Genomic DNA, 25,135 nt, shown 5'->3' on the forward strand with positions numbered 1-25,135 from the left:
CACAAGAAGATCAGACAAGATTCGAGGCATAGATGAACAAAGGAGAGAGAGAGAGAGAGAAAGAGACAACAGATGGAAGAAGAGAAAAAACGCCAACGATAAGCCAGAAATAAAAGTCATAGCATCCAGAATTTCATAGTAAATCAATGCTTCTCATCACACCCAAATCCTCCTTCCCCTCAAAAAAGCTCAAACGAGAACCATCTCGACGACAATATCCAAAACTTCCCCCAGCGAAGGCATCCTCCCCGCCGCGAGAATCTGCTCCACGCTGCCCATGCCCGTCGCCCGCGCCGCGATGCCCGTCTCCAGAAACGCCTTCTCCGGCGCAGACAGGTCCCTCTTCTCCGTGTCCTTCCACTTGCGCTCCGCCTCCTCGCGGGCTTCCTGCAGCACCTGGTCGACGTTTTCCGACTCCCACAGGTTGCACCGCTCGCACTCGAGGCACGGCCGGGGGTCGCCGTCGGGCCGGAAGTGGTCGCAAAAGTGCCGGTACCCTTCCTCGGTCAAGTCCGCGCGGCACACGTAGCACATCTTGTAGCCGCAGGGGCAGGTGAGCTTGTTGCAGCCCGCGTTCTTGACAAACGACGTGTTGCACCGCGGGCACACCCGCTTGATGGCCATGCTCATGGCCTGCTCGACCTGCGTCCGCAGCGCCACCAGCGACGACTCGTTGCAGACGTGGATGTCCGTCCAGACCTTGCTGCACGACAGGCAGGATACGCGGCCGCACTCGGGATTCTGGCACGAGAATTGCAGCCCGCGCCGGCGCCGGCAATGTCGGCCAAGGGCGTGCCTCCACTCCGTCGACAGCTGCGTCCACAAAGTTCGCCAGGACGTAAATGTCAACGCAACGCCAAACGAGACGACGGCCAGGGGAAAGACGAGGACGACGCAGAGGAAGCAGAGGAAGAGAAATAGTAGGTGGATGACGCCAGCAACCCTGATCCGCAACTTTGTCTTTTCAAAGGGCATGTAAATGTCGTCAATCTCGGCGTAATTGCAAAACGGACAGTGTACCAGTGGTAGCTTCGCGGCAAGCAGGGCATGCTCCGCAAGCCGCTGGTCGAGCTGGTGCAAGATCTCGGCCCCCTTCTTCTCTTCTAGCATGGCCCTGCGCATGTGTTCGGACGAGATATATCCGGGACATTCTTCGCGGCCAACAGCCATGCACCTCAGAGTCCCCATCTCGGGGATGATGCTGCTCTGCCAGCCCTGGCCGAAGACGGCCTCCTTGATGGAGTGCTGCACGCAGCGGAAGCAAATCATGTGTGCGTCCCTGTTGCAGTGTGTGAATTCCTCAAAGGCGCCAGTCGTGAAGCAGCACATGCACTCGTGGACGGCGCCCGCCTCCTCGGCCTCTTTATTGTTCAGCAGCACAGCAGCCGCGCGGTCTTTTGCCTCCCGCTCTTGTCTGTCCTTTTCCTTCAAGGGCCGGATCAGCGCATCGTATAGCTCCCGGTCGAGCTCGGCGTTCCCCGTAGACCGTATCGTAGGTATGTTAGAGCCCTGGCCGGTTTTGTGCCAGCGGACCAGAGGGTGGTGTTCCGCCTCGCCCGTCGCGACGGGCTTCCGCCTCATGAAGATGGACGAGATGGTGAAGCGCCACGACTTAGATGACAGCGTCACAAGGATCCTCCGAGCGTCCAGATACGAGTAGTTGGACTCGGCAAGCACCGCATTGATGGTCGACTTGGACAGGCCTTTGAACTCCTGCCACGCAAGCGCCTGAACCGCCTTCTTGTACTCGTTGCTTCGAAAGATCTCGGCTCTCGGCACCAGTCGATTGCCCGGCTGATCCGCATTCGCTTCCGCCTCTGACTTGACCTTGTCCCGCTGCTCGTTGTCGCCGTTGCCCGGCCGAAGTCTGTTGTGGCTCTCCGGACCGGCAACCCTCCACCGTCCCTTGACCCAAACGGCCCCATTCTTCAGCAGCGCATCCGCCACCAGGGCCAGCCTCGACTCGCCGTCAAAGTTGCCCAGCAGCTCCCGAAAGACTTCAATCTGGACGTCGGGGAAGACGGCCGCCAGGGCCTCGAGCCCGCAGTTGAGCTCGCGCAGGTCCGGTCGCTCGGGCGGGATGCATGGCAGCTGGGCCTCGTCGTGGATGAACTCGGGCGGGATGTCGCCGTCGACGGCGGGCACCGCGCGCGCCTTGCTCGAGGACGAGCCGAGGGGGGACGACCTATCGCTGGAGGAGAGCAGCGCTGGCAGGGGCATGGCGGATGCTCATGCTGGAGCGGCGCCCTGTGGCATGGGCCGGGATTGCGGGTTGGGGGGGGATGACGAGGGGTTTCTATCGAGCCTCGGCCGTCTCTGCCTTCTGGTCAGGTGCTGCGTTGTGGTACGAGCTGGAAGCGTCGACCGCTGCCGGGCGGGTGATAATGAGGAGCAACGGGGAGAAACTCCAGAGAATCGTGTTGAAGATGTAGATGGCGATAAAGGCAGCAGGTTGGTGGAGTCGGGCTGTTGGATTGAGTTGAGCCGGACCCGTACCTGCGCGCCTGGGACGTGGGTTTTAGTGTGCGCTGCTCCCTGGCCGTCTCTGAGTGACCGCTATTACCTCACTGCTTCAGTCCCTGGAAGTTGTCTGGGCTGTCGATGAATGAATGCTGTCTTTGGTGATACTACCGCCGTACTCCATACCTGCCAGTGAGACTGGAATGCTGCTGTACCTGGCGGTATTCTCTACCTTTACTTCAAACCAGAACAATCTGAACTCGACATGTCAACAAACTTGTCGAGGTACTCGAGTGGTCTCCTCGAGTGGTCTCCAGTTGAGGTACATGTACGAGTACGCAACCAGGTGTTGGGCGCTCGTCCGCCTCCTAACATGCCATGAAATTACCCTACATCTGCTGATGTCGAACGCCTTGACCCGACAGATGACAACTACTAATTGCCTGCAACATCCCACACAAGCATTGAGTAGCTACGTAGCTGCTGTGAATTGAGAGCTCATGGCATGTTAGAGCACAAGTGACAACATCCATGGCCATGGTCAGCTCGTGCAGCCTTGAAATACACAGGAATCAAGGATGCTCGCCAAGTGAGGCACCACATCGTCAGTCACGTCTTATACCATCGACAACAGCATCGCTATATCAGACAGCTGATAAATGAATTGCATGCGTCGCAAATCTCATACTAGTATCTGTTTAACCCACTGTATTTTCTTCCTTCAAGTAACAAACCTCCCTTTTTGGCCACCAACCGCGGGGGTATCTAAGCACACAATACCAGGCAACCTCTGTCTGCCGCCGTAAATACCTTCATTATCTCAAATCACACGTGGGTACTGCACAAAACATAACAGGTCGAGCCGCTCACTCGTAGTCGCTCATGAGTCCGAAGATGGACGAGCCAGGGTGCGAATCACCGCAGCATGGACAGATGCGATCGTCGTCACTATCCCAAACCGATTCCTCAACCTCATAGCCGTTGAGACGGGAGAATTGGATCCAGATGCGCTTGTCCGACTCGCGGGCGACGGGAACCTTCTTCCAGATGACTCTCTTCTCCTCGCGAGTTGAGGGAGGATGGCCTTCCTCAGAGGGAGCAGCGGGCAGCGTGCCCACCTTGTGGTAGCCCTCAAACGAATGCAGGTGAAACTGCTCGTCGTCGTCTTCATCACCGCCGAATCCGAGGCCTTCTTCTTCCATTTCGTCCTTGAGATCCTTGTATGCTCTAATCACTCGAGCGCACCAATTGTCTCCCGAGAGGCTCTGCAGACCCTTGGGAAGGGCGATGAAGGCAGCAGATGCATCTAGATAGAGGCCTTCATCTTTCACCAGGCCACTGAGCTCGGCAGAAGCTTTCATGCCGACGTCATCGAATGGCATCCCTGTCACCTGAAGCTCGTTTAATGTGCACCCCAGCTCGTGGGAGGCTACTTCGTGGAGCTCAGATCCAGAAAATGGCAAGAGGGAGTCTGAAAAGTTGACCAGGTCGAGCCGCAACGACGACAGTGAAGGAAGGAGCCTTGGTCTCGGATTCTTCTTGTCCTTGTAGTTCGGATCGTAGGGCGCGCGCAGGGCCAGGAGGAAATCAATGACCTGATTCCAGGTGTAGCAGCGGAAGCCGCCACGCACGAGAGGCGATTCCTTGGGGCGCATCTGAATCTTGAGAGGTTGATCTCTCTTCAGATCCGGGTGATAGTAGCGTTCGAGCTTGTGCCTGCGGCGCTGGTCATCGTAATAGCGGGCAATGATGCGGAGGTTGATGTGCAGAATCTTGTGCCGATAGTGGAAGCTGAGCTCGCTGAAGTTGCGCAGAGCCTGAGGGGTGGTGAAGATGAAGTGGTTCGACTCCCAGAGGATCCGTGTGCCTTCGGCTTGCATTGCTTTGCATGTTGCCAAAAAGTGGATGGCGATTTGGTTGCCTCTCTTCTTCTCTTCGTCCGTGAGATTTTCGGCCGTGACGGGACTGAGCGGGTCAATGATGGGATATTTGCTTTTCATGGCAAACTTGAGAATCCGCAAGAGGACCTCGGTGGGTAGAAAAGGCGAAACCGCGTCTCCAAGGCCGGCGGCGGTGGATGACCGGGTCTTGCGTCTCGTAGGGTCATTCTGGTTCAGATGATTCTGCGCCAAGGGTGACCAAGCGATGCCATTTTCGCGAAGGATCCGTTTGAGTCTCATGTTCTCCTCGACGAGCAGCTGGTTGGTCCGGCGAAGAGGATTACTGTAGGCAGCGAATGCCTGGTCTTCCTTGTCGCGGCATTCCCACGGAAACACAAGCTGCAGGGGCATTAACAATTGATCTGGCGAGTCGAAATAGCAGAACGTCTCCTTACCTGTCGTGCCATCTTGCTGCGATGTCCGACGCGGCAATGGAAGTGTTTGAAAAAAAAAAGGGGGTATATGAGATACCTTCCAATGGAAGATACAAAGAGCGGCGACAAGCCCCGATGACCGATTCGTATCAAATCTCAACAACAGAAAGCACCCGACAAGATGACCTGCAATACGAAGCTGCTGATACGCCGAATGAGACGAACCGGTTGAAAATTGACGACCGAACACGATGCGCACGATAACAAGATGAGAATCAAGGAAAAGGGAAGAAAAATTCAAGAGGTGTGAAGTCAAGTAGGAGTCGGAGAGAAAGACGGAGAAGGATACGGCACACAAGCAGCCAGCCTTGTGCGACTCAATGCCAGCTTAATTCTTCTCCTCCTCGGCCTTCTGCCGACACTGTGAATGAAAAGGGATGCCGGCTCCCGTTGCTGCTGGACAAAGTGGCGGGCAGAGAGACCGGCCACGATTGACTGTGAATCACAGATGGAAGAGACGGTTAGGCAAGCTGGCGACAAACAGGGCGGCACCTTGAGTACCAGCTGGCCGACGCCGGTTGGGTGGGCAATGGCCAGATCGAGGATGATCCGGGAACTGTGCCGGGAGATGAAGATGAGGGACGATGGAGAGAATTGACGGAGAAACGAAGAAGGAGGTGGAGGAGGAGGAGGAAAATGAGACTTGACTCGCTGTCTGGTGAGAGACGCGAGCCGCACAACCCGGAGGAGGAGGATGAATGACCGAGTGAGAGTGAGAGAGAGAGAGGGAAGAAGAAGAAGGAAAAAAAAAAAAAGACGGTATGGTGATGTGGCCGGCAAAAGGTTTGGGGCACTGGGTCGCAAACCACCAGAAAGAGCGAGAGAGAGAGAGGGATGGGGATTGCTCCTGCCCGGCGACCGAGCTGATAAGCCGCCACCTCCTTCCCTGTGCGAACGGCAGCAGACGGTTGAGGAGGGAATTTATCCGCCCGCTGGGAGGCAGTAGCGACCTAGCACCTTCCACCTAACCAACCTTACCTATGTAGTAGTATTGTAGCATGTAGCAGCAGTACGAATCGCACGATCGCGCCTGCCACAGTTCGTTTGGTGGAAATAAACGGCCGGTAGGGTAGACGGACGCGGGGGATGGGAAGGAGCGGCCTTGGGATTGCGGCATCCGCGGTGTGGGTTGGCTACTACTACCTACTACCACTATTTTGGGCAGTGGCAGGTGCGAGCTCGAGCTCGGTGGTGCTTTGTTCTTGCCGAACAACGCGCTATCAGGTGACGAGCTGGGCTGTCAGCGGCGGGAATTACTGGAGCCACGACCTGCTGGAGACTGCAGTGAGTACTTGCGAGGTATTGGTGAACAAGGCGCTGCTGCGGGTATCGCTGCTTGATGCGAAGGCGGTCCGATTCCGGGTCCTGCGAGCAGGCCAAGGTCGTACTAAGTCATCAAGCATTGGAGGAAGCAGGTTGGCCATTGATTGATTGATTGATTGATTGATTGATTGATTGATTAAGCTTGGCTACGGAGAAGCTAGCCGAGTGCAGCTGATGCTACCTCTCAGGTAATAGGCACCTACTAGGTAGGTATTTACCTGTATGTTAGTAATTGAACATACAGAAAGCTCTGCCTCCAACAAATAGCAGCAGACATTGAAGCTGTTGTTTGGTACATCGGCGTCTATCGCAGCTCCAATCGTATCTGCTCAAGCCTCGGCACTCGAATCCGTTGGCTATCAGATTGTGCACCTGAATCACTCACAGACAAACGAACAGCGATACGGTACTCTAGTGGCAGCGGCTTTAGGCTCCTGGTACTAACAGGATGCAGCAAGAACCTCGTCGAGGGAGAGGATCGGATGACGAGATGATAGGCTCTAAATTTGGCTTCAGCCGATCTCCAGCTAAGCTCTGCCCTTGAGGAAATCGAACAGCTCGATCCAAGTCCAGCCAGTCACACCGTCTCGGTACGTGCAGCTGTGGCCAAAAGAACAGCCTTCCTGACGTCATGTCCGTGCCCTCATGTAGCAGCTCTTCGCCTGATGACACTCGACAGAACTCCAAGTTACGTCTATATGATGAATGTGGTAAACCATACCAAGGCCTGGGACTGTGACGACTGTGATTTGCGAAAGTCGTTGTCATCTACCTGGTATATAATCAGAGCTCTCCGCATCGAATTCATCTAAGTTCCATCAAAGACCACATCCACTCAATTGATAGCATATTGCCAAGATACCAATCACTCCGATATTGAATCCAAATCGCTACTAAATCCATCACAATGTCTTCTGAGAACAAGCCCGCCGACCCGTACACCGCCGTCAATAAAGATGAGGCCGATCTGCAGACCAAGGTCACTGACCTCGTCAACTTCATCACCAAATGCAAGTTTGGCATGATGACCACCATCGAGGCTGGTTCTTCCCAGAACAACCTGGTTTCCCGCTGCATGGCTCTGGCCGCAACGGTACGTGAAGATGAGTCCTATGCTCTGTCGTCTTACCACTTGACTTACATGAACAGGAATCCGGAGGCATCGACCTTCTCTTCCACACAAACAACGAGTCCGGCAAGACCCACGACCTGTCCGACGACCCGCACGTCAACGTCTCCTTCATCAACAGCTCCGGCGAGTGGGCGTCCATCTCTGGTCAAGCTGGCCTCGTCAAGGATCGCGAGCTGGTCAAGAAGACGTACAGCAGCAGCCTCAAGGCGTGGCTCGGCGACCTCGGCGACGGCGTTCACGACGGCTCGGAGAACGACCCCCGACTTGGCGTGATTCGTGTCAAGACCACCAGTGTGACCTACTCGCTGCAGCTTGGCAACTTCCTCAGTCGCGCTGCTGAGGTTGCCCAGGGAGTCCTCACCGGAAAGACGGCGCAGGTGAACAAGCTGCGCGAGATTTCGGCCGAAGAGATTGGACAGTGGCGTTCTTCGAATAAGTCGGAGTTTGAGAAGATCTGAAGAAGCAGATGATATCACGACGAAATGACAAAATGTAATTATAGGAAACAATAATGGCATAACACATGTACTTTCACTGTCGAGGCTGATCATGAATTGAACTGGCTCTTTTAATACCTTTATAATGCACAAATCACTGATGTCCGTACTCCTCCTTCCATATTCTGTCCCACTTCTCCTTATCAACGGCAAACTCGCGCACGTAGTCGCGCTCTAAATCATGAGCTCTCCTGCCCAGCAGGACAAGGCTGTGCAAGGGCGGTCCCAGCTCCTCATCAGCAGAGCACAGCTCCTCCAACGTCCCCGCGACAAACTTCTCCGTCTTGCCGCCAACACGAGCGGCGCCAATGGCCAAGCTGTCCTTGGTGTAGACGCCCTCTTTGCGCTCCTCTTCGATCTCGAGCATCTGCTGCGCGCACTGCCCGACGGTCATGTATCGGGGAGGCTCGTAAACCAGTCGGCCCCTGGCCATGTTCTCCAGGCTCTGCTCCTTGACCTTGATGTCGACGAGGACCAAGGTGTGCAGCCCAATGCTGCGGTTTTCTTTGATACGGTCGTAGAAGGAAGATGGCTTCCATGTTTCGGTGAAGAAGACCATGGAGACGGTCTGGCCGAAGTTGTAGAGCTGGAGGCCGCAGGCTCCAATGCCGGACATGATGGAGGCGTTGGGGACGGTTCGCACAGGGATCTTGAGCTCGCGGGCTCGGATGACGAGATCGGTATGCGTAGTCGCTCTGTAATGAAGTCGTCAGTTACGCCGTAGGATGGCGCATTGAGTCCAAGGGGGGGGGAAGACAAACCCAAAGGGGTCTCCGACAACGCAAAAGGCAACGTCCTCGGTCTGCGCGTCCCTGAGGATCTCGTCGCTATTTGACTCGACCATCTCGCGGTCGGCAACGATTATGGGCCGGCCATAGTAGTTTTCCTACTTTGAGTGTCAGCGTTAGCTGTTTTTGCCAACATGAGCATCGAAGGTTTGTCGCATGCGCATACCAGGACGGACTGGTCCACGAGCAGAATGCTGGTGTAAGCCTCAAGGTAGACTCGAGAGGCCTTCTTGACCACCTCGAGGCCCTTGACGGTAATGTCCGTCTCGTCCGAGAGACCGAGTCCAACAAGGTACAGCATCTTGGCTCGATTGACACATGCAAATTGTCGCAAGACGTCCAAGTGGAAAAGTTGATCAGATATTTGGGAGCTGCCCCGCGGTGGGGTTGACGATTTCTTATCTTAGCGCCGGCTGATCCTTGTCTTGCCGCTGACTGTCAAATACTAAAAGCAATCGACGATCTGATTTGGTGTCGCGTCAAGGAAGCCTTGTAGCATCTGCCCGTTTTGCGCCCGGTTCTTCCATCTTCTGCATTCATAGTCCAACAGCACTCAAGTTCAGCCGTCACCATGTCCGACTCAAAAAACAAAAGCGCCTACGGACAGGCGGCATCCGACACCGACTTCCGCAAGAATTGGGACCTCGACGAATATGCGGCCAAGGCAAAGGAGCGCGAGCAAAAGGAGCGGGAGGAGGGCAAGGCGCGCTACGAGGCCAAGCTGGCCGGCAAGAAGTACCACAAGCCCATGACGGGCAACGAGACGTACACGTCGGCGCGGCGGAATATCATCGATGTCAGCGCGCAGGTTGGCAAGACGCAGCTGGTGCCTGCGGGCGCGGGCGTCGGCAAACGGGGAAGAGGCGCCGGATTCTACTGCGAGGCTTGTGATCTTACATTCAAGGACAACCTGCAATGGGTAGAGGTATGTATATGAAAATTATGGGAGGGTGGAGGAGGCTTGGTGGTGAAGTCCAGGACTAATTGACTACGCGTAGCACTTGAACACGACGCAGCATCTGCTCAACACCGGACAAACGACAGAGGTCAAGCGAGCGACGGTCGAAGAGGTGCACGCGCGGATCGAGTACTACATCCGTCGGAAAGAAGAGCTCGAGAAAGAAAAAGCCACGAGCTTACAAGACAGGCTGAAACTAAGAGAGGAGGAGATGGAAAAGGAAGCAGAAGAGAAGAGGAAGAAGCGGAGAGAAGAGACGGAGAGGAGGCGGCAGGAGAAGGAACAGGCGGCCAAGGTCAAGACGGAGTACGGCGAGGATGTGCGGATCGAGGGCGAGCACGACGAGGACGATATGATGGCGCAGATGGGATTCACCGGGTTTGGCACGTCGAAGAAGTGATTCGTTTTGTCCTCTCGTGGCATGAGGTGGAGGGCGATGGATTGGATGACTATGATACCCAGACCGGATAGATGAGAGTTGGTTGTGTGTGTGTGTGTGTGTGTGTGTGTGTGTGTGTGTGTGAGGATTTACAAGTGACACAATTGGCAGCATCTGACATGGATTGTGACGGAGTACAGCGCGTAAACTGTATAACGAGAATAACAAACATGCTGGCATGCATCATCGCTGCTCACTGCTTGCTTCTATACGAAAGTCACATGAAGCAAATCTCCAGCTTCCCGGCCATCCAGCTGCAGGCCGTGCCGGAGATGTCCAGTTGTAAGATCGTGTGCCCACCCCAACCAAATGCCGGAACAGCGGACCTGTAGCCCCGCAACCCCTCCAAAAGCCTTCTGCCACCCGATTCAGTCATTGATTTCACCACATGCACTCCAGCTGCCATTAGGTATCAGTAGTTTCAACAAGCAAAAGCTCCTACATCTCCATTCTCCCACGACCACCGCTCCGACCTGCGCCCAACGTCTTGTCTGCCCCCCTCGCCTCTACCGAGACACCTCTACCGAGACACCTCACACGAATCTGCCTATCCAACATCTTAGTACTGTCAGCCAGCCAGCTTGTGCAATACCGAAACCATGGCTTCAGCCGGTGCCGCCGCCGCGTCGCTGCTGAAGCGCCAGCTCAAGGAGATCCAGACGGGCAAGGATCTGCCGGGCATATCCTGCGGCCTCGTCAACGATAGCAACATGTTTGAGTGGGAGGTGATGCTCATGATCAACGACGACTGCAAATACTACGGCGGTAAGCATCCTCCATTCCACACACACACACACACACACACACACACACATCCTTGCTCCCTTGCCCCCAACCTTTCAAGCAAACCCTCCTTCGGTTGTCATAGATGCGTATAACCGGGAGAAGAAGATGATGAGAAGCTGACCTGAGGTGATGTGCAGGAGGCAACTTCCGCGCCCGACTCGTCTTCCCCGAAAACTACCCGCACATGCCCCCGTCCCTGACCTTCCAGGACCCGATCCCGTTCCACCCCAACATCTACGAAAACGGCACCCTGTGCATCTCCATCCTGCACCCGCCCGAGGAGGACCAGTACGGGTACGAGTCCGCCGCCGAGCGCTGGAGCCCCGTCCAGACGCCCGAGACGATCCTGCTGAGCGTCATCAGCCTGTTCTACAGCCCCAACGAGGAGAGCCCGGCCAACGTCGAGGCGGCGCGGATGCTGCGCGAGGAGAAGGAGGGGAAGCACAAGGAGTATCGGAGACGGTGTCGGAAGTGCGTCAGGGAGAGCCTTGGGGAGGACTGAAGGAAAGTGCGGCTTTGGAAAACCGTGTTTGCATCGGGTGTGTGTGTGAGAGAGAGGGGGGGGGGGGGGGGGGGGGGGGGGAGTGTGTGTATGATGGGGATTGCTTTGTTAGTTGCTATAAGAGCGTGGATGGCGTTTGGTGAGGGACGGAACGTCCTGGTAGCTTGCATTACTTGGCGTCTTGCGTTGAGGGCCGGGGCAAATGCTCGACTTGTTAATTGCAATTTGACAGCGGTATGAAGAAGAATGTATTTATTCATCAAGTAGCAACAGAAAGGCAGGTATATAACAAGCCTCTGGGACGGCAGTGCGAGTACCTCAGTGGCTGTCTATTATGGGTTTTGGGTCGCCCTACGTCTACTTGTTGGGTACCCCTATCAATGGCCCGACGACACTGTCCCATTCTTCGTCCCACCGCCGTGAACCCTCCTCAATGGCCCCCTTCTTCAGCCTGGTCAGCTCCTCTGCGCCCTCGAGACTCAACAGCCGCTTCAGAATCTCCGTGAGCTCTGCCACCGTCTCGAAGCCGCAGCCGTTCTGCCCTTCCTTGACCAGCTCCCCGATGCTCTCAAACCCGGCATAGGCGGCCACGGGGAGACCCGCGCCAAACATGTCCACCACCTTCATCGGCAGATCGACCCCAGAGCTAGATTTGTGTAAGGAGATGCCTAGATCGGCGGCGGCGAGCAGCGAGGCATAGTCTCGGTTGGACAGCCAGGCGCTGAGAATGCGGATGCCGGGGAGCTTGCCGCCATCCTGGAGCTCCTTGATCTTGTCAAGGTAGGCTTGCCTCTGTGGGCCCTTGCCGGTGATGATGGCGAGGATGGGGGGAATGTCTTCTTGTGCCGAGGTGGGCGTGGCGTAGGCGACCAGCGCATCGAGCAGCATGCCAAAGTCTTCATCCGCCGTCCAGGAGGTGCTGCTCACAATCAGACGAAGATTGCCATCAACGATATTCCTTGCATGATTTTTGGTCTCTGGCAGGCGTGACAGAAACTCCAGTCGAGCGGCTGGAGAAACAATGGGCTGGAAAATCTCGGCCGGCCGGTCGTGAAGCGTGTAAACGGGGTTCTTGAGGTTGAATCGACCCCCGGCCTTGAGCTGCTTCGCCATGGCGTCTGTGACTGCGAGGTTTGCGTTTCCTAGGTGTCGCCCGAGTTTCATCTCGTAGAACTTGTAAAAGGGCACAAGAGGCCGGAGTAGGGACTTTTGGGCTAGTATGGTGTGGCCATAGTTGTGCCAGTCGACGATGACTTTGCTACCACGAGCCCAGGCGACGAATAGCGCCACGTGAAACGTGGGGATGGAGGGAGGATTCTACAACTTGGTCAAAACGAGGTCGAGTTCAGGGAGTCATGGAGCTGAAGCTACCTGAATGATGATCCACTGAGCAGGGGGCGCAGTGTACATGAGCGTTGCGAACAAGGTCCAAAACTGCTGGATGACCTTGGAGGGAATGTTGAGGAAAAATGGCAGCGTCCCCCAGGCAATCCATTCAGGCTGGGGAGCAAGAGGATAGACGGTCACGTTGGGATTGCCGATGAGGTCAGGATGCCTAGCGGTTTCTATGCGTCCAGTATGAGAGATCAGTGAGCCTCATGTGAGCGCAGACAACGTGAGATGCCGTGCAGTTTCTCACCCTTGTAACCGACAATGTCGACCTTTTTTCCATGTTTGGCAACGCTCAGGGCGTGATACTGCATCCGCGGGCTTCTGCCAATGTCTCCCACCACGAGTATCTGAATATGTTCATCCTCTGGCTTCTCTGCCGGCTGGTAGCGGGTGGGAAAGATTTCAAGGGATTTCCTGCCCAGCCACAGGATGAAGCTCCAGACGTAGCCGAGGGCAATGACGGACAAACCACCGACGACTGCGGAGAGGGCGAATGAGATGTAATATGTGGTCGACATCTCGGTAGTGCTGGCCGTGGATGAGTGCCTAGTGTGCTGTTGGCGAGAGGCACAGTGACAGCTGGCCTAACCAGGGAGGTGATGGAATCGGAATTTCTGGCAGATTCGTCAATATCCTCACTTTCAGGGTGCCACGACGAAGTGAGAGAGGTTCTGAGGGTTCGACACGCGCTGCATGAGGACGCAAAGCGCGAGTTGGGCGCCTCTACTGACGATGGACTTTTTGGTGGTTGACTTGCGAATACATACCTGAGGTAAGCTTCACGTTGCTGCCAACCGAGCTCGAGGGTTTGATAACGCCATTTGGTGACTCTCTGTGGCGCAGCAACAAGGTTGCAGAGGGTCGCATGTGGCTGGTGAGGGAGCTGCCGTCATCGCCAGAATCCCTGTCCATCTGCTGAGGCGCCACATGCAATGGAGATCGTGGGGATGGATCCGATGGCCAATCAGTGCGGCCGGGATGCAAGACATTGGGTCCTTGCGACGCTGTTTGTGAAAATAATCCGGCGTGCGAGATCTGTCTGATTGCTGGGAGTGTGGCCTTCTTTAGCCAGGCGTATGGATTGAGTAAGCTTCTCCTCTGGGATTCAATGTCCCTACCTCCCAGACAAGCCAATTGAGAACCTGTATCTCGCTCGGGACTCTTTCTGGGGAGAATCGAAAATGGCTGAATTAAAGTGCTGCTAGGCGTTTAGCATCAAGTTGACACCTCGCCTTGAACCATCACGCGGCTGCTTTTAGGTTTTAACCGGTTGGGCTGAGGTTAAACAGAGAGAGAGAGAGAGAGAGCGAGCCCGACAAGGTCATGGATGATATCTTAGGTACCCTTTGGATGTCCTCGTTGACCGTTGCCGTCTCTCGTCTATTAGTCTGGCACCTTGAACGGACACTGACAGATCTTGACGATTTGGCCCCTTTCCAGACCGCCTTATTGCGTCACCGTGATTGCAGCGACAGATCAGCCTGATCGTACCTTATCGGATCTAATCTGTCTCAGCCGTTGGGCACAAACCACCGACTTCCCTCTGCGCTCTATTACATGTACATAGTGGGTGATTTGATACCACCAGAAGACGCCTGTGCTTTGCATCTCCATGAGATCTGGTATGAGGCCATTGAAAGGCCCTGCCAACGCTCCATCCCCCCAACAGACAGTAGTACTGTAGAGCCCTCCTTGGACCCGAGATGCAGCGGGTATCGCGCCCTGTCCTGCTCCTGGTGCGACGGTACCTGCCGCTAATCCCGCGCTGATAACACCGCTAGCGCTCCCACAGGCCCTCGCTGGCTCTCACTGGCTGCCGCTGGAGCCCCCCCCCCCCAACCAGCGCCTCCACGTGCCCCGCAAACCCTCCAGGGCTCCTAAAGTCGGTCACTGCGCTGCTGGAATAGCGCACCTTGGCAGCGGCAAGTATTTTTCTCGGTGCTGCCAAGTCGAGTCGGGTTCCTTTCTATGCCGTCCACACGCTCCTCTGCTCTTCTCTGCTCTCCCCTATTACTGTGGCCTGTCCAGCTTGGCTCCATCCTCGCCTTGTCTTGCTTCCAACAGTCCCAGCTGGGGGGAGGGGAATTGTCTCTGCCTCGTTCTCTGTCTCTCTTTTGCTGAGGCTCACACACTCGCTCGCTGTCTGTCGCCCCAAATTCGCCTCTATCGCGACCAATTGCTTCCGCTGGCCGCTCCATCTCGCTTGATGCGGTGGTCGATAATTGACCGCGAGGCGCATCTCGTAGAGCGAGCAGGCAACGCGTTCGTTTGCGGCATCTAGCCGATCATTGCCTCGACTATAAGCAGAATTGCGCGGCTCAACGACCACGAATCGATCACAAGACAACAGACACACAATGGAAGCCTCTTACCCCATGCCGTCGGCATTGCCGCACACACACACGCACCGGGTGCACACGCAGTCCCAGCCGGCCTCGCTCAGCGCCTGGCGGATGACGGTCTCGAGCGAGACGCTGCCCTCACAGCTAGAGGACGACGAGGACCGAGGCCGGCAGCATGACCACCATGATGGCCAGGGACACGATCACGATCATGACCACGATCATGACCACGACCACGACCACGGTCACCACTACGACCACGGACACTCCCACTCCCACTCCAATTCGCACTCCCACTCTCGCTCCCAGCCGCGGTCGCAGACCTACTCCATACCGCCACCGCTGCCTTCACCGTCACATTTGCACGCGCACTCGTTCAGCTTTCCTCGTCATGGCCACAGCAACTCGCAAGGCTCCAATGCCAGTTCTACCTCGCTACACGACAAGCCGTCGGTCGGAGTAACGGGGAACTGGTCCCAAGCGAGGAGGAGTCGCTATACACCCGAAGCCATTGACGAATCCAGTCACCACCACGATCACGACCACAGCCACAATCACGTTCACAGTCATGATCACGCCCATTCCCATTCGCACTCGCACTCACACTCGCACTCCCATTCGCATTCTCCTCATGGCCACGACCACGACCATGGCCACAACCATGGCCACGGCCACAGCCATAGTCACGAAGCCAGCCACGGCCATAGCTCTGAGCGGTCTTTGTTTACCAGGACAATCCTCCCCTACACGGTTGGATGGCCCATACTCTACTCGATCCTGGCCGAGAAAGACTCGAGGAGGATCTTCTACTTCATGTCGTATGTCTACGCTGTGGCATGTCATGGTTCGAGTGAAGGTGACTGACTCCATACACAGGCTCAACTTCGGTTTCATGATCATCCAGGCATTCTATGGCTACGTAACCGACTCGCTGGGCCTTCTTAGCGATAGCATCCACATGTTTTTCGACTGCGTGGCCCTGCTCGTGGGATTACTGGCAGCCGTCTTGAGCAAGTGGCCCAAGAGCCAGCGGTTCCCATACGGCTTTGGCAAAGTCGAGACTCTGAGTGGCTTTGCCAATGGCATTCTCTTGATGTGCGTTCCAGCATCCACTACGTGGCGACTTTCTGGCTCTGACTATTTTTCTCTAGGCTACTCAGTGTTGAAATCGCGTTTGAGGCATTTGAACGCTTGTGGGAGGGGACACAGACGAAACGTCTTGGCGAGCTCTTCGTTGTGAGCACTCTCGGCCTAATTGTGAATCTGGTCGGCATGATGGCATTTGGACACCACCATCACGGCCACGACCACGGTCACAGTCATGGGCACTCTCACGGTGAAAAGCATGATCATGGTTGTGGTTCCCATTCAGGCCACGATCACAACCACAACCACGGGCACGGGCACGGGCACGGGCATGATCACGACAACGAGAACATGCGGGGTATTTATTTGCATATCCTGGCAGATACTTTGGGCAGTGTCTCAGTCATTGTGTCCACCGTCTTGACAAGCTTCTGGGGATGGGCCGGGTGGGACCCGTTGGCTTCCTGCTTCATTGCGACGCTCATTTTTCTGTCGGCGCAGCCACTTGTGTTTTCATCAGCCAGACGGCTTCTCTTGACGGTTCCCGAGGGCGTCGAATACAACCTGCGAAATATCCTTGCGGGCATTGGGCAGCAGCGAGGTGTTGTGAGCTACTCGACGCCCAAATTCTGGATGGACGATTACGGAAGCGATCGGTTGCTGGGCATTGTTCACGTCACGGTGGCTCGCGGAGCTGCTCTGGAAGACACCAAGGACCGTGTTCGAGAGTATTTGCTCAAGGAGGGCATCGATGCCGTCATTCAGGTAGAAAGAGACGGCGATAACGGCTGCTGGTGTGCTCGAGGGCGGGCCATGACCAATCCGCCGCAGACGTCGAAGCAATTCTAGGTGAAGGGCATCCTGCTCTGCGTACCAAACGGCAGACGGCCTGGGGCTGTACCCAACGATGCCGCGGGACTGCTACGGGGAAGAAAGAGATAATGAAGAGCGATAAATTACCCGGGAGTACACACGTTGACACGTTGAAGCGCTGGCATGACATCCCAGGGCACGGCTTGCCTGGTTATGCTTAGTGCTTTGCAAGAATTGGCCATGTTTTCTGTATAATAATAAGTGAAGAGGAAAGCTTGGCGTATTGGTGCGAGTCTGGGTTTTGCTTGGGTAGGGGGTTTTGGATTACGGTTTTGACTATAGCTCGGTCATGGTGGTATTTGCTATTCGTTTGGATGGCTGGCTGGCGACGGAGTCTTGGCTACCGAATTGTAAGGGGTCACTGATAGCAAATGCAATCATTAGGCTGCAACAAGATGTCTTTGGTGACACAGTTCAAGTGAAGTCTCCTTATCATAAAGGCTTTTTAAGAGCCTATGATGAAATCACCAAATAGTATCACCATATAGATGTCTAGCCTTCCCCGTAATAAAGGTTGACTGAGAGCAGCTCTTCCATCCTCGAACAATATCCTTGAACAATATCCGAACTGTTACACGGCGGCGTATGTAAGCACATGTGTCGCACAGTTCAGCCCGGCTCTATCACTCTTGCGGCAGAGGGGCATGAGGGGTAGCAACACATACCAAGGTAAGGTACTGTGCTTAATGCAGGCAGCAAGAGAAGGCGTGATAACCCTTCACCTTACCCTGACATTGCAGCCGCATCGTACATGTGCATATATGCCTGTTGTGCATGAGACGCGCGCCTCGTATAATGAGTATGTCAAGAACGAGCACACACACTGTTATTGCATTGCAGCTGGACTGATGACACATGTGACCAGCTTCTATCGACAAGGTGAGATGCCCTCTTCTCCCACGCGCACACACAAAAATCGTTTCAAAACTTCCAGAGCTAAGTACCCATCGATGAACCCAGACGGGCTGTCAGCTGTGCGGCGTCACCTTCAACATCAACCGGATCCGCGCCCACAGCGAGCCCCGGAGCGCCGCCTGGGGCAACTCGTACGTCAGCAAGCACAAGAGCCGGGACTGGGTCGCCGTCACGGGGAGCGACGCGGCGGATTGTCCGGATGGCGGGTGCGCGGCGGTGTATCGGGGGAGGCCGCCCGGGGAGCTGCAGTTTTGCCTGAGGCTGTATGAGGAGGATCCGGATGATGCTACGTATGTGCCTGAGAGCGACGAGGAGGGTGGGGATGATGATGATGATGATGATGAGCCGTTGGAATATGATTCGGATGCGGAGAATGATGGGGAGGATGAGGTCGAGATGGGGTTGGCAGATTCTCAGGAGTGTGATGGTGACACAGACGAGGACTCGCAGTCGGGAGATCAGTGGTTTTTCACGGCCAGCGGCCTCGAACCTCAACCAGAGTACGACACGGACTTTTTGCCGCTGAGCGCGCCCTACGATCCAGACGGCGGTGCGAAAGACGACGACATTGATGTCGACATGCACATCATGGCGCTCCCGACGGCTCGCAGATACGAGCACATTGCTGGTCCTGGCTGCTGCAACCTCCGTGGGTACCATGGAGACAGACTGTCCCTCGACGAGATGATGGACTGCCATACCGTGCAGGGGCTCTACAAGAAGACGGACGACTGGACGCCGAGCGACGACGATATGGACTTTGAGAGGGAGTCTAGGCAGTACCATCTTACGGGGCTTTCGGATTTCATGCCGCCCAATGGGGGAGACGTGCGATGCGCGCCGATTCGTGGAGGAGCGGTCTGGTTCAATGCGTCTAATCTGAGTGATACTTGGAAGGATGTGCGTGTTGATGCTTTGCTATCACACGAGGCATGAGATGGCTGACGAGAACAACTACTAGCTTTTCGGATGGGGAACCTATGTCCTCCCCTTTCACCCTACGTGTTTCGAGATCTTCATCAGGATAAGCAAGCAGCGCATGGGCACGGTGAGCCTGGACTCGCTCATGAGGCTCGAGTGCAACGGCTCCCGCAACATGTTTGGCACACGGCATCCCGACGTCGTCGACGCCCGGAACAGGGGCTGGAAGTGGGCCTGTCTGCTTGGATCCGAGTACCTCGCTGCGAATCCCATCTTCATCCCCGGCTTCAGGGAGATTTGCGAGGCTGCCATTTCAGACGCAGAGGAATTTGACAGTCGAGGGAGTCCATTCCCGGAGCGGATGGAGGAGGAGGAGGAGCGAGCTGTTGTTGATTCCAGGGCGCGGGGTGATCCGTTTTGGAAGTTGCCTACGGAGTTGAACCATGCGATTGCTTGGACGCTCGATTCAAAGGATATCGCTGCGCTGCGACTGGCGTCGAGGGCGTTTTACCATTTACCGATGACGTTGTGGCATACGCTCCTGGTTCGAGAGATGCCGTGGGTGTACGAAGCGTGGTGCGATGATGACGCGACGCCGTATCCCTGGGCCATGGCGGATGCTTCGTACCTGAAGCAGAAGCGTGAGCTGGAGGAAACGTATACCACCGAGCGACTCCGCAGGGCACACGTCCTGAGGACGACGGAGCCCGACTTTTATCCCATCTGGGAGGAGAAGGAGCCCAAGACTCCAGTCATGCCGCCCGAGCTGGAAGCGCAGACGAGGGCGTTTTTGGAGAAGAAGAGGGCGATGATGCCGGTGAGGATGCCGAGGGAGAAGACGAACTGGTATCAGCTGTATACGGATATCAGAAAGAATGAGGCAAGACTGAAGGGGTTGAAGAACAGGAGGCGGATATGGAGCGTTGTGGAGGAGATTGTGGTGAATGTGAAGAGGTGCTGGGAGGATTCGCTCGGGGAGATTTCTGAGGAGGAGGAAGAAGAGATGTTTGATGATGCTGATGATGATGATGCTGATGCTGATGGCATTTAGCGAGGTTGTTCTGTAGGTACCTATATGATGAGACTTTAGCTGGATGGAAGCCATCGTCATGTTGTACAAAAGGTATAAGGTATGGTACTACTAGTACCTATGTAAAGAGTGGCTTGGATTTTGGCATGTGATTGCTTCCTTGTCTTTGACAGAACGTGGGGTTGACAAGAAAGTGGCCCCGCTCTTTCTGCTACCCCACGGGCGGGTTTTTTTGGGGGGGGGGGAACTGGAAGGAGCTTCGGCAAGATGGATTTAGACCGAGGTACCGGTACTTTGCTTTATGCATGCATCAAGGTTATGCCTCGCGGTGACTAAGAGGGAGATCAGGGTTCGCCAGCTGGAGCTACTAATTACTCTTAGGCCGTGATCCAACTCATCTATTTAGCCAGCGTGGCTAGTTAGCCAGGTACATCTGAGTAATAAAATAAGTGGAGAGACCACTTTATACTATAGAAACCCTGGTTGCCGCACTACACTAAAACCGTTAGCAATGTTATCACCGCCTTTGCAAGGCTTTTTCTTTAAGGCCAGACTTCCCTGCAAGGCTAATGCTTAAATATACCTTTTTTTATAAGGAATTTGCAGCTATTTTAAAGTTATAATAAGCTAAACGCTAGAGCTATTATCTTAAGCCCAAGTCTTAAAGCAGTTAAATCAGTAGTTAAATAAATATACCCTCTTTTTCCTTAGCCTATTAGCTAACGCCTAGAGCGCTAGGTAACTGAATTCTTTAAAAATAATATACTTACAGGTTGCCTTTAAGGACTTGTTAGCTAAGCTATAAACGCACTAGCCAGCATATACCTAAGAGCTAAAAATAATTAAAAATAAGTACTAGGATTTAAAGAAATTCTAGCAGGCGTTTAAGGAAGCAGCAGCCTATTTAAGGATAATATATAACCCTTTTACTAGCTGGCTATTAATAAGTAAGGAAAATAAGGCTATAATAATAGTATAATTCCACTTATATAAGAAGAGGGTTATTTTTAACAGCATCCTTATTAATAAATTTATTAACTTTAATATATAGGATTATATCTTTTTTAAGGAGCAACTAGCTAGCTAAATAATTATAAAAGCAGATAATGCTAAAGGATAGGCCTAGGCTATAGAAAATAATAGTTTAAAAAGTATTAGCGTTTAAGATCTGTTTAGTAAGGAAGTAGAAGACTTGCCTTTAGATTTAAATACAGATAGAGAAGTTAATTTTAAAATTAGCTTACTACTGCTATTAACAGCGCTTTTACTAGCAGGTCTAGCGCTATAGCAGTTATAGCAGTTATAGCCTTAGGCATTATTATTATTAGCGCTAGCATTATTATTACTAGCGCTAGCAGTAAGAAGGAAGAAGTTAAAGAAGGAGGGTAATAAGGGTGCCTTTAATTAGATTACAGCTATAATATTTAACTAACACTTGCAGCCTTGTAAGTATGTAATTATTATAAAGCCTATAGTTAGCATAAAAGCTATTAAAAATGCCTTTAAAAATGCATACACTCTTGCTAATAAATATAGCATAGAATTTTTATTTAAAGTAGTTTATTAAATTAGCAGCGATTTAATAAATGCATTAATATAGAATTTATTACTATTAAAAGAGGTAAAGGATGCGTTTTTAGTAAGGAAATTTAAGCTAAATTCTTAATAACTCTAGGGCAGCTAAAGATAATATATAAATAGCTTTAAGAAATATAGGATTATCCTTTTTCTAGGCTATTTAAGTAAATTAACTATTAATTTAAGAAGCTATCTGCACTGCTATTTCTATTACCTTTATTACTTTTATTATTATTATTATTATTATTTTTATTATAACTTTATTTTAGATAATCTTTATATACTACCTAAGCCTCCTAAATAATCCTATTTCTTATTTTAAGGCTGGTTAATAGCATAATAACTAAATCCGCCTATTTATAGGCTTAAAGGAGCTGCTGCTATTCTTATTAAGTCCTTAAAGAGTGGTTAAGTTATTACATCTCCTTAAGAAGTTTCCCCCTAAGCTTAATAAAGTTAAAGAGCCTTATAATAGCATAAATAATTAAGACCTAGCTAATAAAAGAGTACTTAAGCGCGCTATAGTATATAATCTTCTATTTCCTCTTGCATCTTTTAAAGACTTGCTTAACTTTTATTTAAAGTTAGAAATGTTATAAGTTAAAGAGCTCCTCTGCAGTCTAGGGCTGCTAACTAGCATTGCCTTAGTCTTTAAGATAATAATAAGTCCTAGAAAAAGGAATAATAATATTTTTCTTTAAACTAAAGCTATTATTAGCTAGAAAGAAGCATTCTTTTAGTATTATTAATAACTAGGTTAGGCTATAACCTAAAAGCATAGCATTATAAATAGAACCCTTGCTGCTAGCTAGTATATAGTAAAACAGGCTATTAAAGGTAATAGCGCAGAGTATATTTTATAATATGCTGTTATGCCTTAAGAAATATCTTTACTAACTTATAAATAGAATATAGGCTAGGATATATATGCTATTAATAGCCTTAATCGCCCTGTTAAAGCTTATAAACTTCTTAACTAATTCCACCTTTAGCAAGATATATAAGATATTTAGTAACTAAATAAACTTTATATATAATATCCTTATTAGCGTTATTATCTTATAAATAATCTAGGATATTATTACCTAACCTATATAAAAGTAGCAGGCAGTGTTATACTATAGCTTAGTAAATGCATATATTTAAAGGAATACTATAACTTTATACTTTAGCAGTTACTGCTAACTTAAGTCTGCCTTTATATTTATCTACAGCTAACTGTAAAGGTTAAAAAACAGTAGCTTTTCTAAGTAAAATAGTTTAAAAAACATTAACTTAAGGAGCGCAAGGAGTTTAGCATAGTATTAATAAAATAGCAGCATAGTGCCTTAGGCTAACCTCCTTACCCTGCAACTAGTAACTTAACGCTGCCGCATCCTTTTATAAATATATTACTATATAAAAATAGTAATGCAGAGGTCTAGGTTATTATTATCTTTATCCTCCTTTATAATATTTTTAAATAATAAGGTTGCTAACAGCACTGCAGTATTAGGCAGGGATATTATAACAGAATATTATAAGTGCTGGCTAATTAAAAACATTATGTATTTATATAATATTTCTTATTAGCTAGCATAGGCAGAATTCTTATAAAAAGTCTTACAGCTATACCTATTACAGGCATTAATACAGTCCCTGCTAGTCTGGTACTTTATTAACCGGGGGTTTAGCGTTAAATCCTTGTTAGAGATAAGATATATAAAATTATATGTAAATCGCACTTTAAAAAAGGTATAGCGGCTCCTTTATGCATCTAAATAACCTGGCTAACTAGCCACGCTGGCTAAATAGATGAGTTGGATCACGGCCTTGATGACTGGTTCTTTCAGCATGTCCGAGTTGAGTAATGGCTGTTCAAGTTCAATCCTCCTGTCTTAGAGGCTGCTCGTCACGCGCGGGGGGGAGAGGACCCGTGGCTTGGTTCGCGCTTTGACCCGGAGAAACGAGCCGAGGTTCGGGGCGGGACTGATGGCACTGGGTCGGGCGATATGCATGTAGAGGGTCATTTATTGCTTGTTTGTACAATGTCTCTTGTCATGCTACGGATGGATGAAGAGAAGAAAGGCCTTTTTCGAGCAGTGAAAGTCTTTTGTGAGGAGGAGTGGCAGCTGAAAATTGCCTGGACGCGGGTGTTGTAGTGGTGCGAATCCGTCTTCTGACATGTGCTTTTGCTAAGGTACCAGAGTGCACGTACCAACTTGAAGTACTACCTCATCCAGCAGAATCACAAGCTTCAGCCGTCATCGAAAAGCCAAAGATGCAAAATATGTGTCTGCAAAAAAAGACAGTCATACGGCAACCATCACGAGGAGTTTTTTCATATATACATCTCAAACAGAAGAAATATATAGCTCTGCAGGTCAACTTATCATCCTGTTTGTATTACGACATCCCTCCGTCCGAACAGGTTCCTTCTCTCCGTCCGCCCACCTGAGCTGGCTTGCGCGCTTGCCCACCAGCGCTAAATCTTATGCTGCTTTGTACAGCTACCCTTGCCCGCCTAACTGCATACCTACCTAGGTACTGTACGTAGCACCACAAGCATTATATCATCCTGTCGCATTTGTATCTTTCTCTTCCTCCTCCTCCTGGCAGACACTCCCTACAACCCTCAACTGCAGCTGCGTCTTCGTCCTCTCTCTTCAAACATCTCCTCTCCTCTCTCTCTTTTTTCTCCCCCCCCCCCCCTTTTCTAAATTCACTCCCTCTTCCTACCCCCTCACCAAGTCACAAACCCTCTCCGCGGCGCCACAATTTTTTCATCACCAAGGAGGTTCTCCTCCCCTTACTCATAGCTCGCCCCTCTAGAGGTGCATCCCGACCTCCGCGACAATCACCCCTCGCCCTGCCCAGAGTGCCTGCGATCCGATCATGCAGCCTTCCGATGTCCTCGTTCCGCGAAAAGCTCCGATTGGCCAGCCAACCCGGCACATGTTCACCCTGCTGACTCTCGACTCGTTTCGGGGACAATCTTTGTCGCCAGAAAGCTTTGAGAGGATCACCCCACCCCCGCTGCCTCAACTCATGCTAGCGAAGTGAAAAGGAAGAGCTTCCTCAGAGAAAAGACTACAAAATCTACACAGACGTCTCTACGCCTACCAACAGTGAACCGGCAACCTCCAAAGCTTGTTCTTTTGACGCCCCCCCCTTTCGACATTCCTCTCATCCAACGCGCTTTATCTGGGCCCAGAACCTTGATAAACCCCTTCAGCTCCCCCGGCCATGGCTGGCTGCAACTGACCCTCGGCAACCAAAAGTGCCAGGAGAAAATTCTGCACTGCTTGTCACCCGACGTTTCATCCGCAATATCCGAACATTGGCGCCACCATTTCCCTAACAGCTTTTCGCCGCCCCTGTGCCCAGGGAAATCCAGAGGCCCCCTAATGAACTTTCCCGAGGGCAGTTTCATTCTAGGTCCCCCGGGTCGCCAATATTACTTTAATGGCGTGAAACAGAATCCCTCCCATATGTGGGACGGGGGTTGTCCCGTAAACGCTTTTTCCCCCCTTTTTTCCTCAAAAGGGAATCTATCCTAAACCGTGACATTGCCCCCCCGCCCAGCTAGTTTTCTCCAAAAAAAAAACAGACATCGGGAGCTCGAGCACGCTCAAAACAAGTACAGCCCAACTTTGTTAATCCGCCACAAAATCACGTGGGCTCAATACAATCCAGGGGTCCCTCCTTTAGTGACCTCTCTAGAGTATAGTTCCTGCGTAACCCTCGCTCCTATATTTCC

General features: G+C 52.2%; 9 protein-coding genes across 9 annotated transcripts; 5 read left to right on the forward strand and 4 right to left on the reverse strand.

Moving 5' to 3' along the window:
- Positions 1–189: 189 nt before the first annotated feature.
- Positions 190–2,334, reverse strand: TRIREDRAFT_120206 (uncharacterized protein; the record flags this gene model as incomplete). The annotated part of the gene is made up of 2 exons (XM_006962344.1): positions 1,823–2,334; positions 190–1,771 (listed from the first exon to the last, which is right to left on the reverse strand). The coding sequence occupies exons 1-2, from the start codon at positions 2,218–2,220 to the stop codon at positions 190–192; spliced, it is 1,980 nt and encodes a 659-aa protein (XP_006962406.1). The 5' UTR covers positions 2,221–2,334.
- Positions 2,335–3,326: 992 nt separating this feature from the next.
- On the reverse strand, positions 3,327–4,807 carry TRIREDRAFT_103844 (uncharacterized protein; the record flags this gene model as incomplete). Its single annotated transcript, XM_006962345.1, has 2 exons — positions 3,327–4,739; positions 4,796–4,807. The coding sequence occupies 2 exons, from the start codon at positions 4,805–4,807 to the stop codon at positions 3,327–3,329; spliced, it is 1,425 nt and encodes a 474-aa protein (XP_006962407.1).
- A 2,144-nt stretch (positions 4,808–6,951) lies between these two features.
- On the forward strand, positions 6,952–7,747 carry TRIREDRAFT_21509 (blue light inducible protein; the record flags this gene model as incomplete). Its single annotated transcript, XM_006961924.1, has 2 exons — positions 6,952–7,250; positions 7,307–7,747. The coding sequence occupies exons 1-2, from the start codon at positions 7,065–7,067 to the stop codon at positions 7,745–7,747; spliced, it is 627 nt and encodes a 208-aa protein (XP_006961986.1). The 5' UTR covers positions 6,952–7,064.
- Positions 7,748–7,880: 133 nt separating this feature from the next.
- Positions 7,881–8,875, reverse strand: TRIREDRAFT_74943 (uncharacterized protein; the record flags this gene model as incomplete). The annotated part of the gene is made up of 3 exons (XM_006962346.1): positions 7,881–8,481; positions 8,548–8,672; positions 8,741–8,875. The coding sequence occupies 3 exons, from the start codon at positions 8,873–8,875 to the stop codon at positions 7,881–7,883; spliced, it is 861 nt and encodes a 286-aa protein (XP_006962408.1).
- A 270-nt stretch (positions 8,876–9,145) lies between these two features.
- TRIREDRAFT_55401 (uncharacterized protein) lies at positions 9,146–9,932 on the forward strand (the record flags this gene model as incomplete). The annotated part of the gene is made up of 2 exons (XM_006962120.1): positions 9,146–9,499; positions 9,573–9,932. The coding sequence occupies 2 exons, from the start codon at positions 9,146–9,148 to the stop codon at positions 9,930–9,932; spliced, it is 714 nt and encodes a 237-aa protein (XP_006962182.1).
- A 638-nt stretch (positions 9,933–10,570) lies between these two features.
- TRIREDRAFT_55788 (uncharacterized protein) lies at positions 10,571–11,259 on the forward strand (the record flags this gene model as incomplete). Its single annotated transcript, XM_006962121.1, has 2 exons — positions 10,571–10,736; positions 10,895–11,259. The coding sequence occupies 2 exons, from the start codon at positions 10,571–10,573 to the stop codon at positions 11,257–11,259; spliced, it is 531 nt and encodes a 176-aa protein (XP_006962183.1).
- A 357-nt stretch (positions 11,260–11,616) lies between these two features.
- TRIREDRAFT_103850 (glycosyltransferase family 33) lies at positions 11,617–13,169 on the reverse strand (the record flags this gene model as incomplete). The annotated part of the gene is made up of 3 exons (XM_006962347.1): positions 11,617–12,576; positions 12,631–12,824; positions 12,899–13,169. The coding sequence occupies 3 exons, from the start codon at positions 13,167–13,169 to the stop codon at positions 11,617–11,619; spliced, it is 1,425 nt and encodes a 474-aa protein (XP_006962409.1).
- A 1,839-nt stretch (positions 13,170–15,008) lies between these two features.
- On the forward strand, positions 15,009–16,928 carry TRIREDRAFT_55511 (uncharacterized protein; the record flags this gene model as incomplete). The annotated part of the gene is made up of 4 exons (XM_006962122.1): positions 15,009–15,307; positions 15,518–15,811; positions 15,870–16,088; positions 16,145–16,928. 4 exons carry the CDS (start codon positions 15,009–15,011, stop codon positions 16,926–16,928), a joined length of 1,596 nt encoding a protein of 531 aa, XP_006962184.1.
- An 819-nt stretch (positions 16,929–17,747) lies between these two features.
- On the forward strand, positions 17,748–19,839 carry TRIREDRAFT_103852 (uncharacterized protein; the record flags this gene model as incomplete). The annotated part of the gene is made up of 4 exons (XM_006962123.1): positions 17,748–17,751; positions 17,818–17,831; positions 17,913–18,767; positions 18,829–19,839. The coding sequence occupies 4 exons, from the start codon at positions 17,748–17,750 to the stop codon at positions 19,837–19,839; spliced, it is 1,884 nt and encodes a 627-aa protein (XP_006962185.1).
- Between the last annotated feature and the right edge of the window lie 5,296 nt (positions 19,840–25,135).

The sequence above is a fragment of the Trichoderma reesei genome (genome assembly GCF_000167675.1).
Source record: "Trichoderma reesei QM6a unplaced genomic scaffold TRIREscaffold_2, whole genome shotgun sequence".
Classification (NCBI taxonomy): domain Eukaryota; kingdom Fungi; phylum Ascomycota; class Sordariomycetes; order Hypocreales; family Hypocreaceae; genus Trichoderma; species Trichoderma reesei.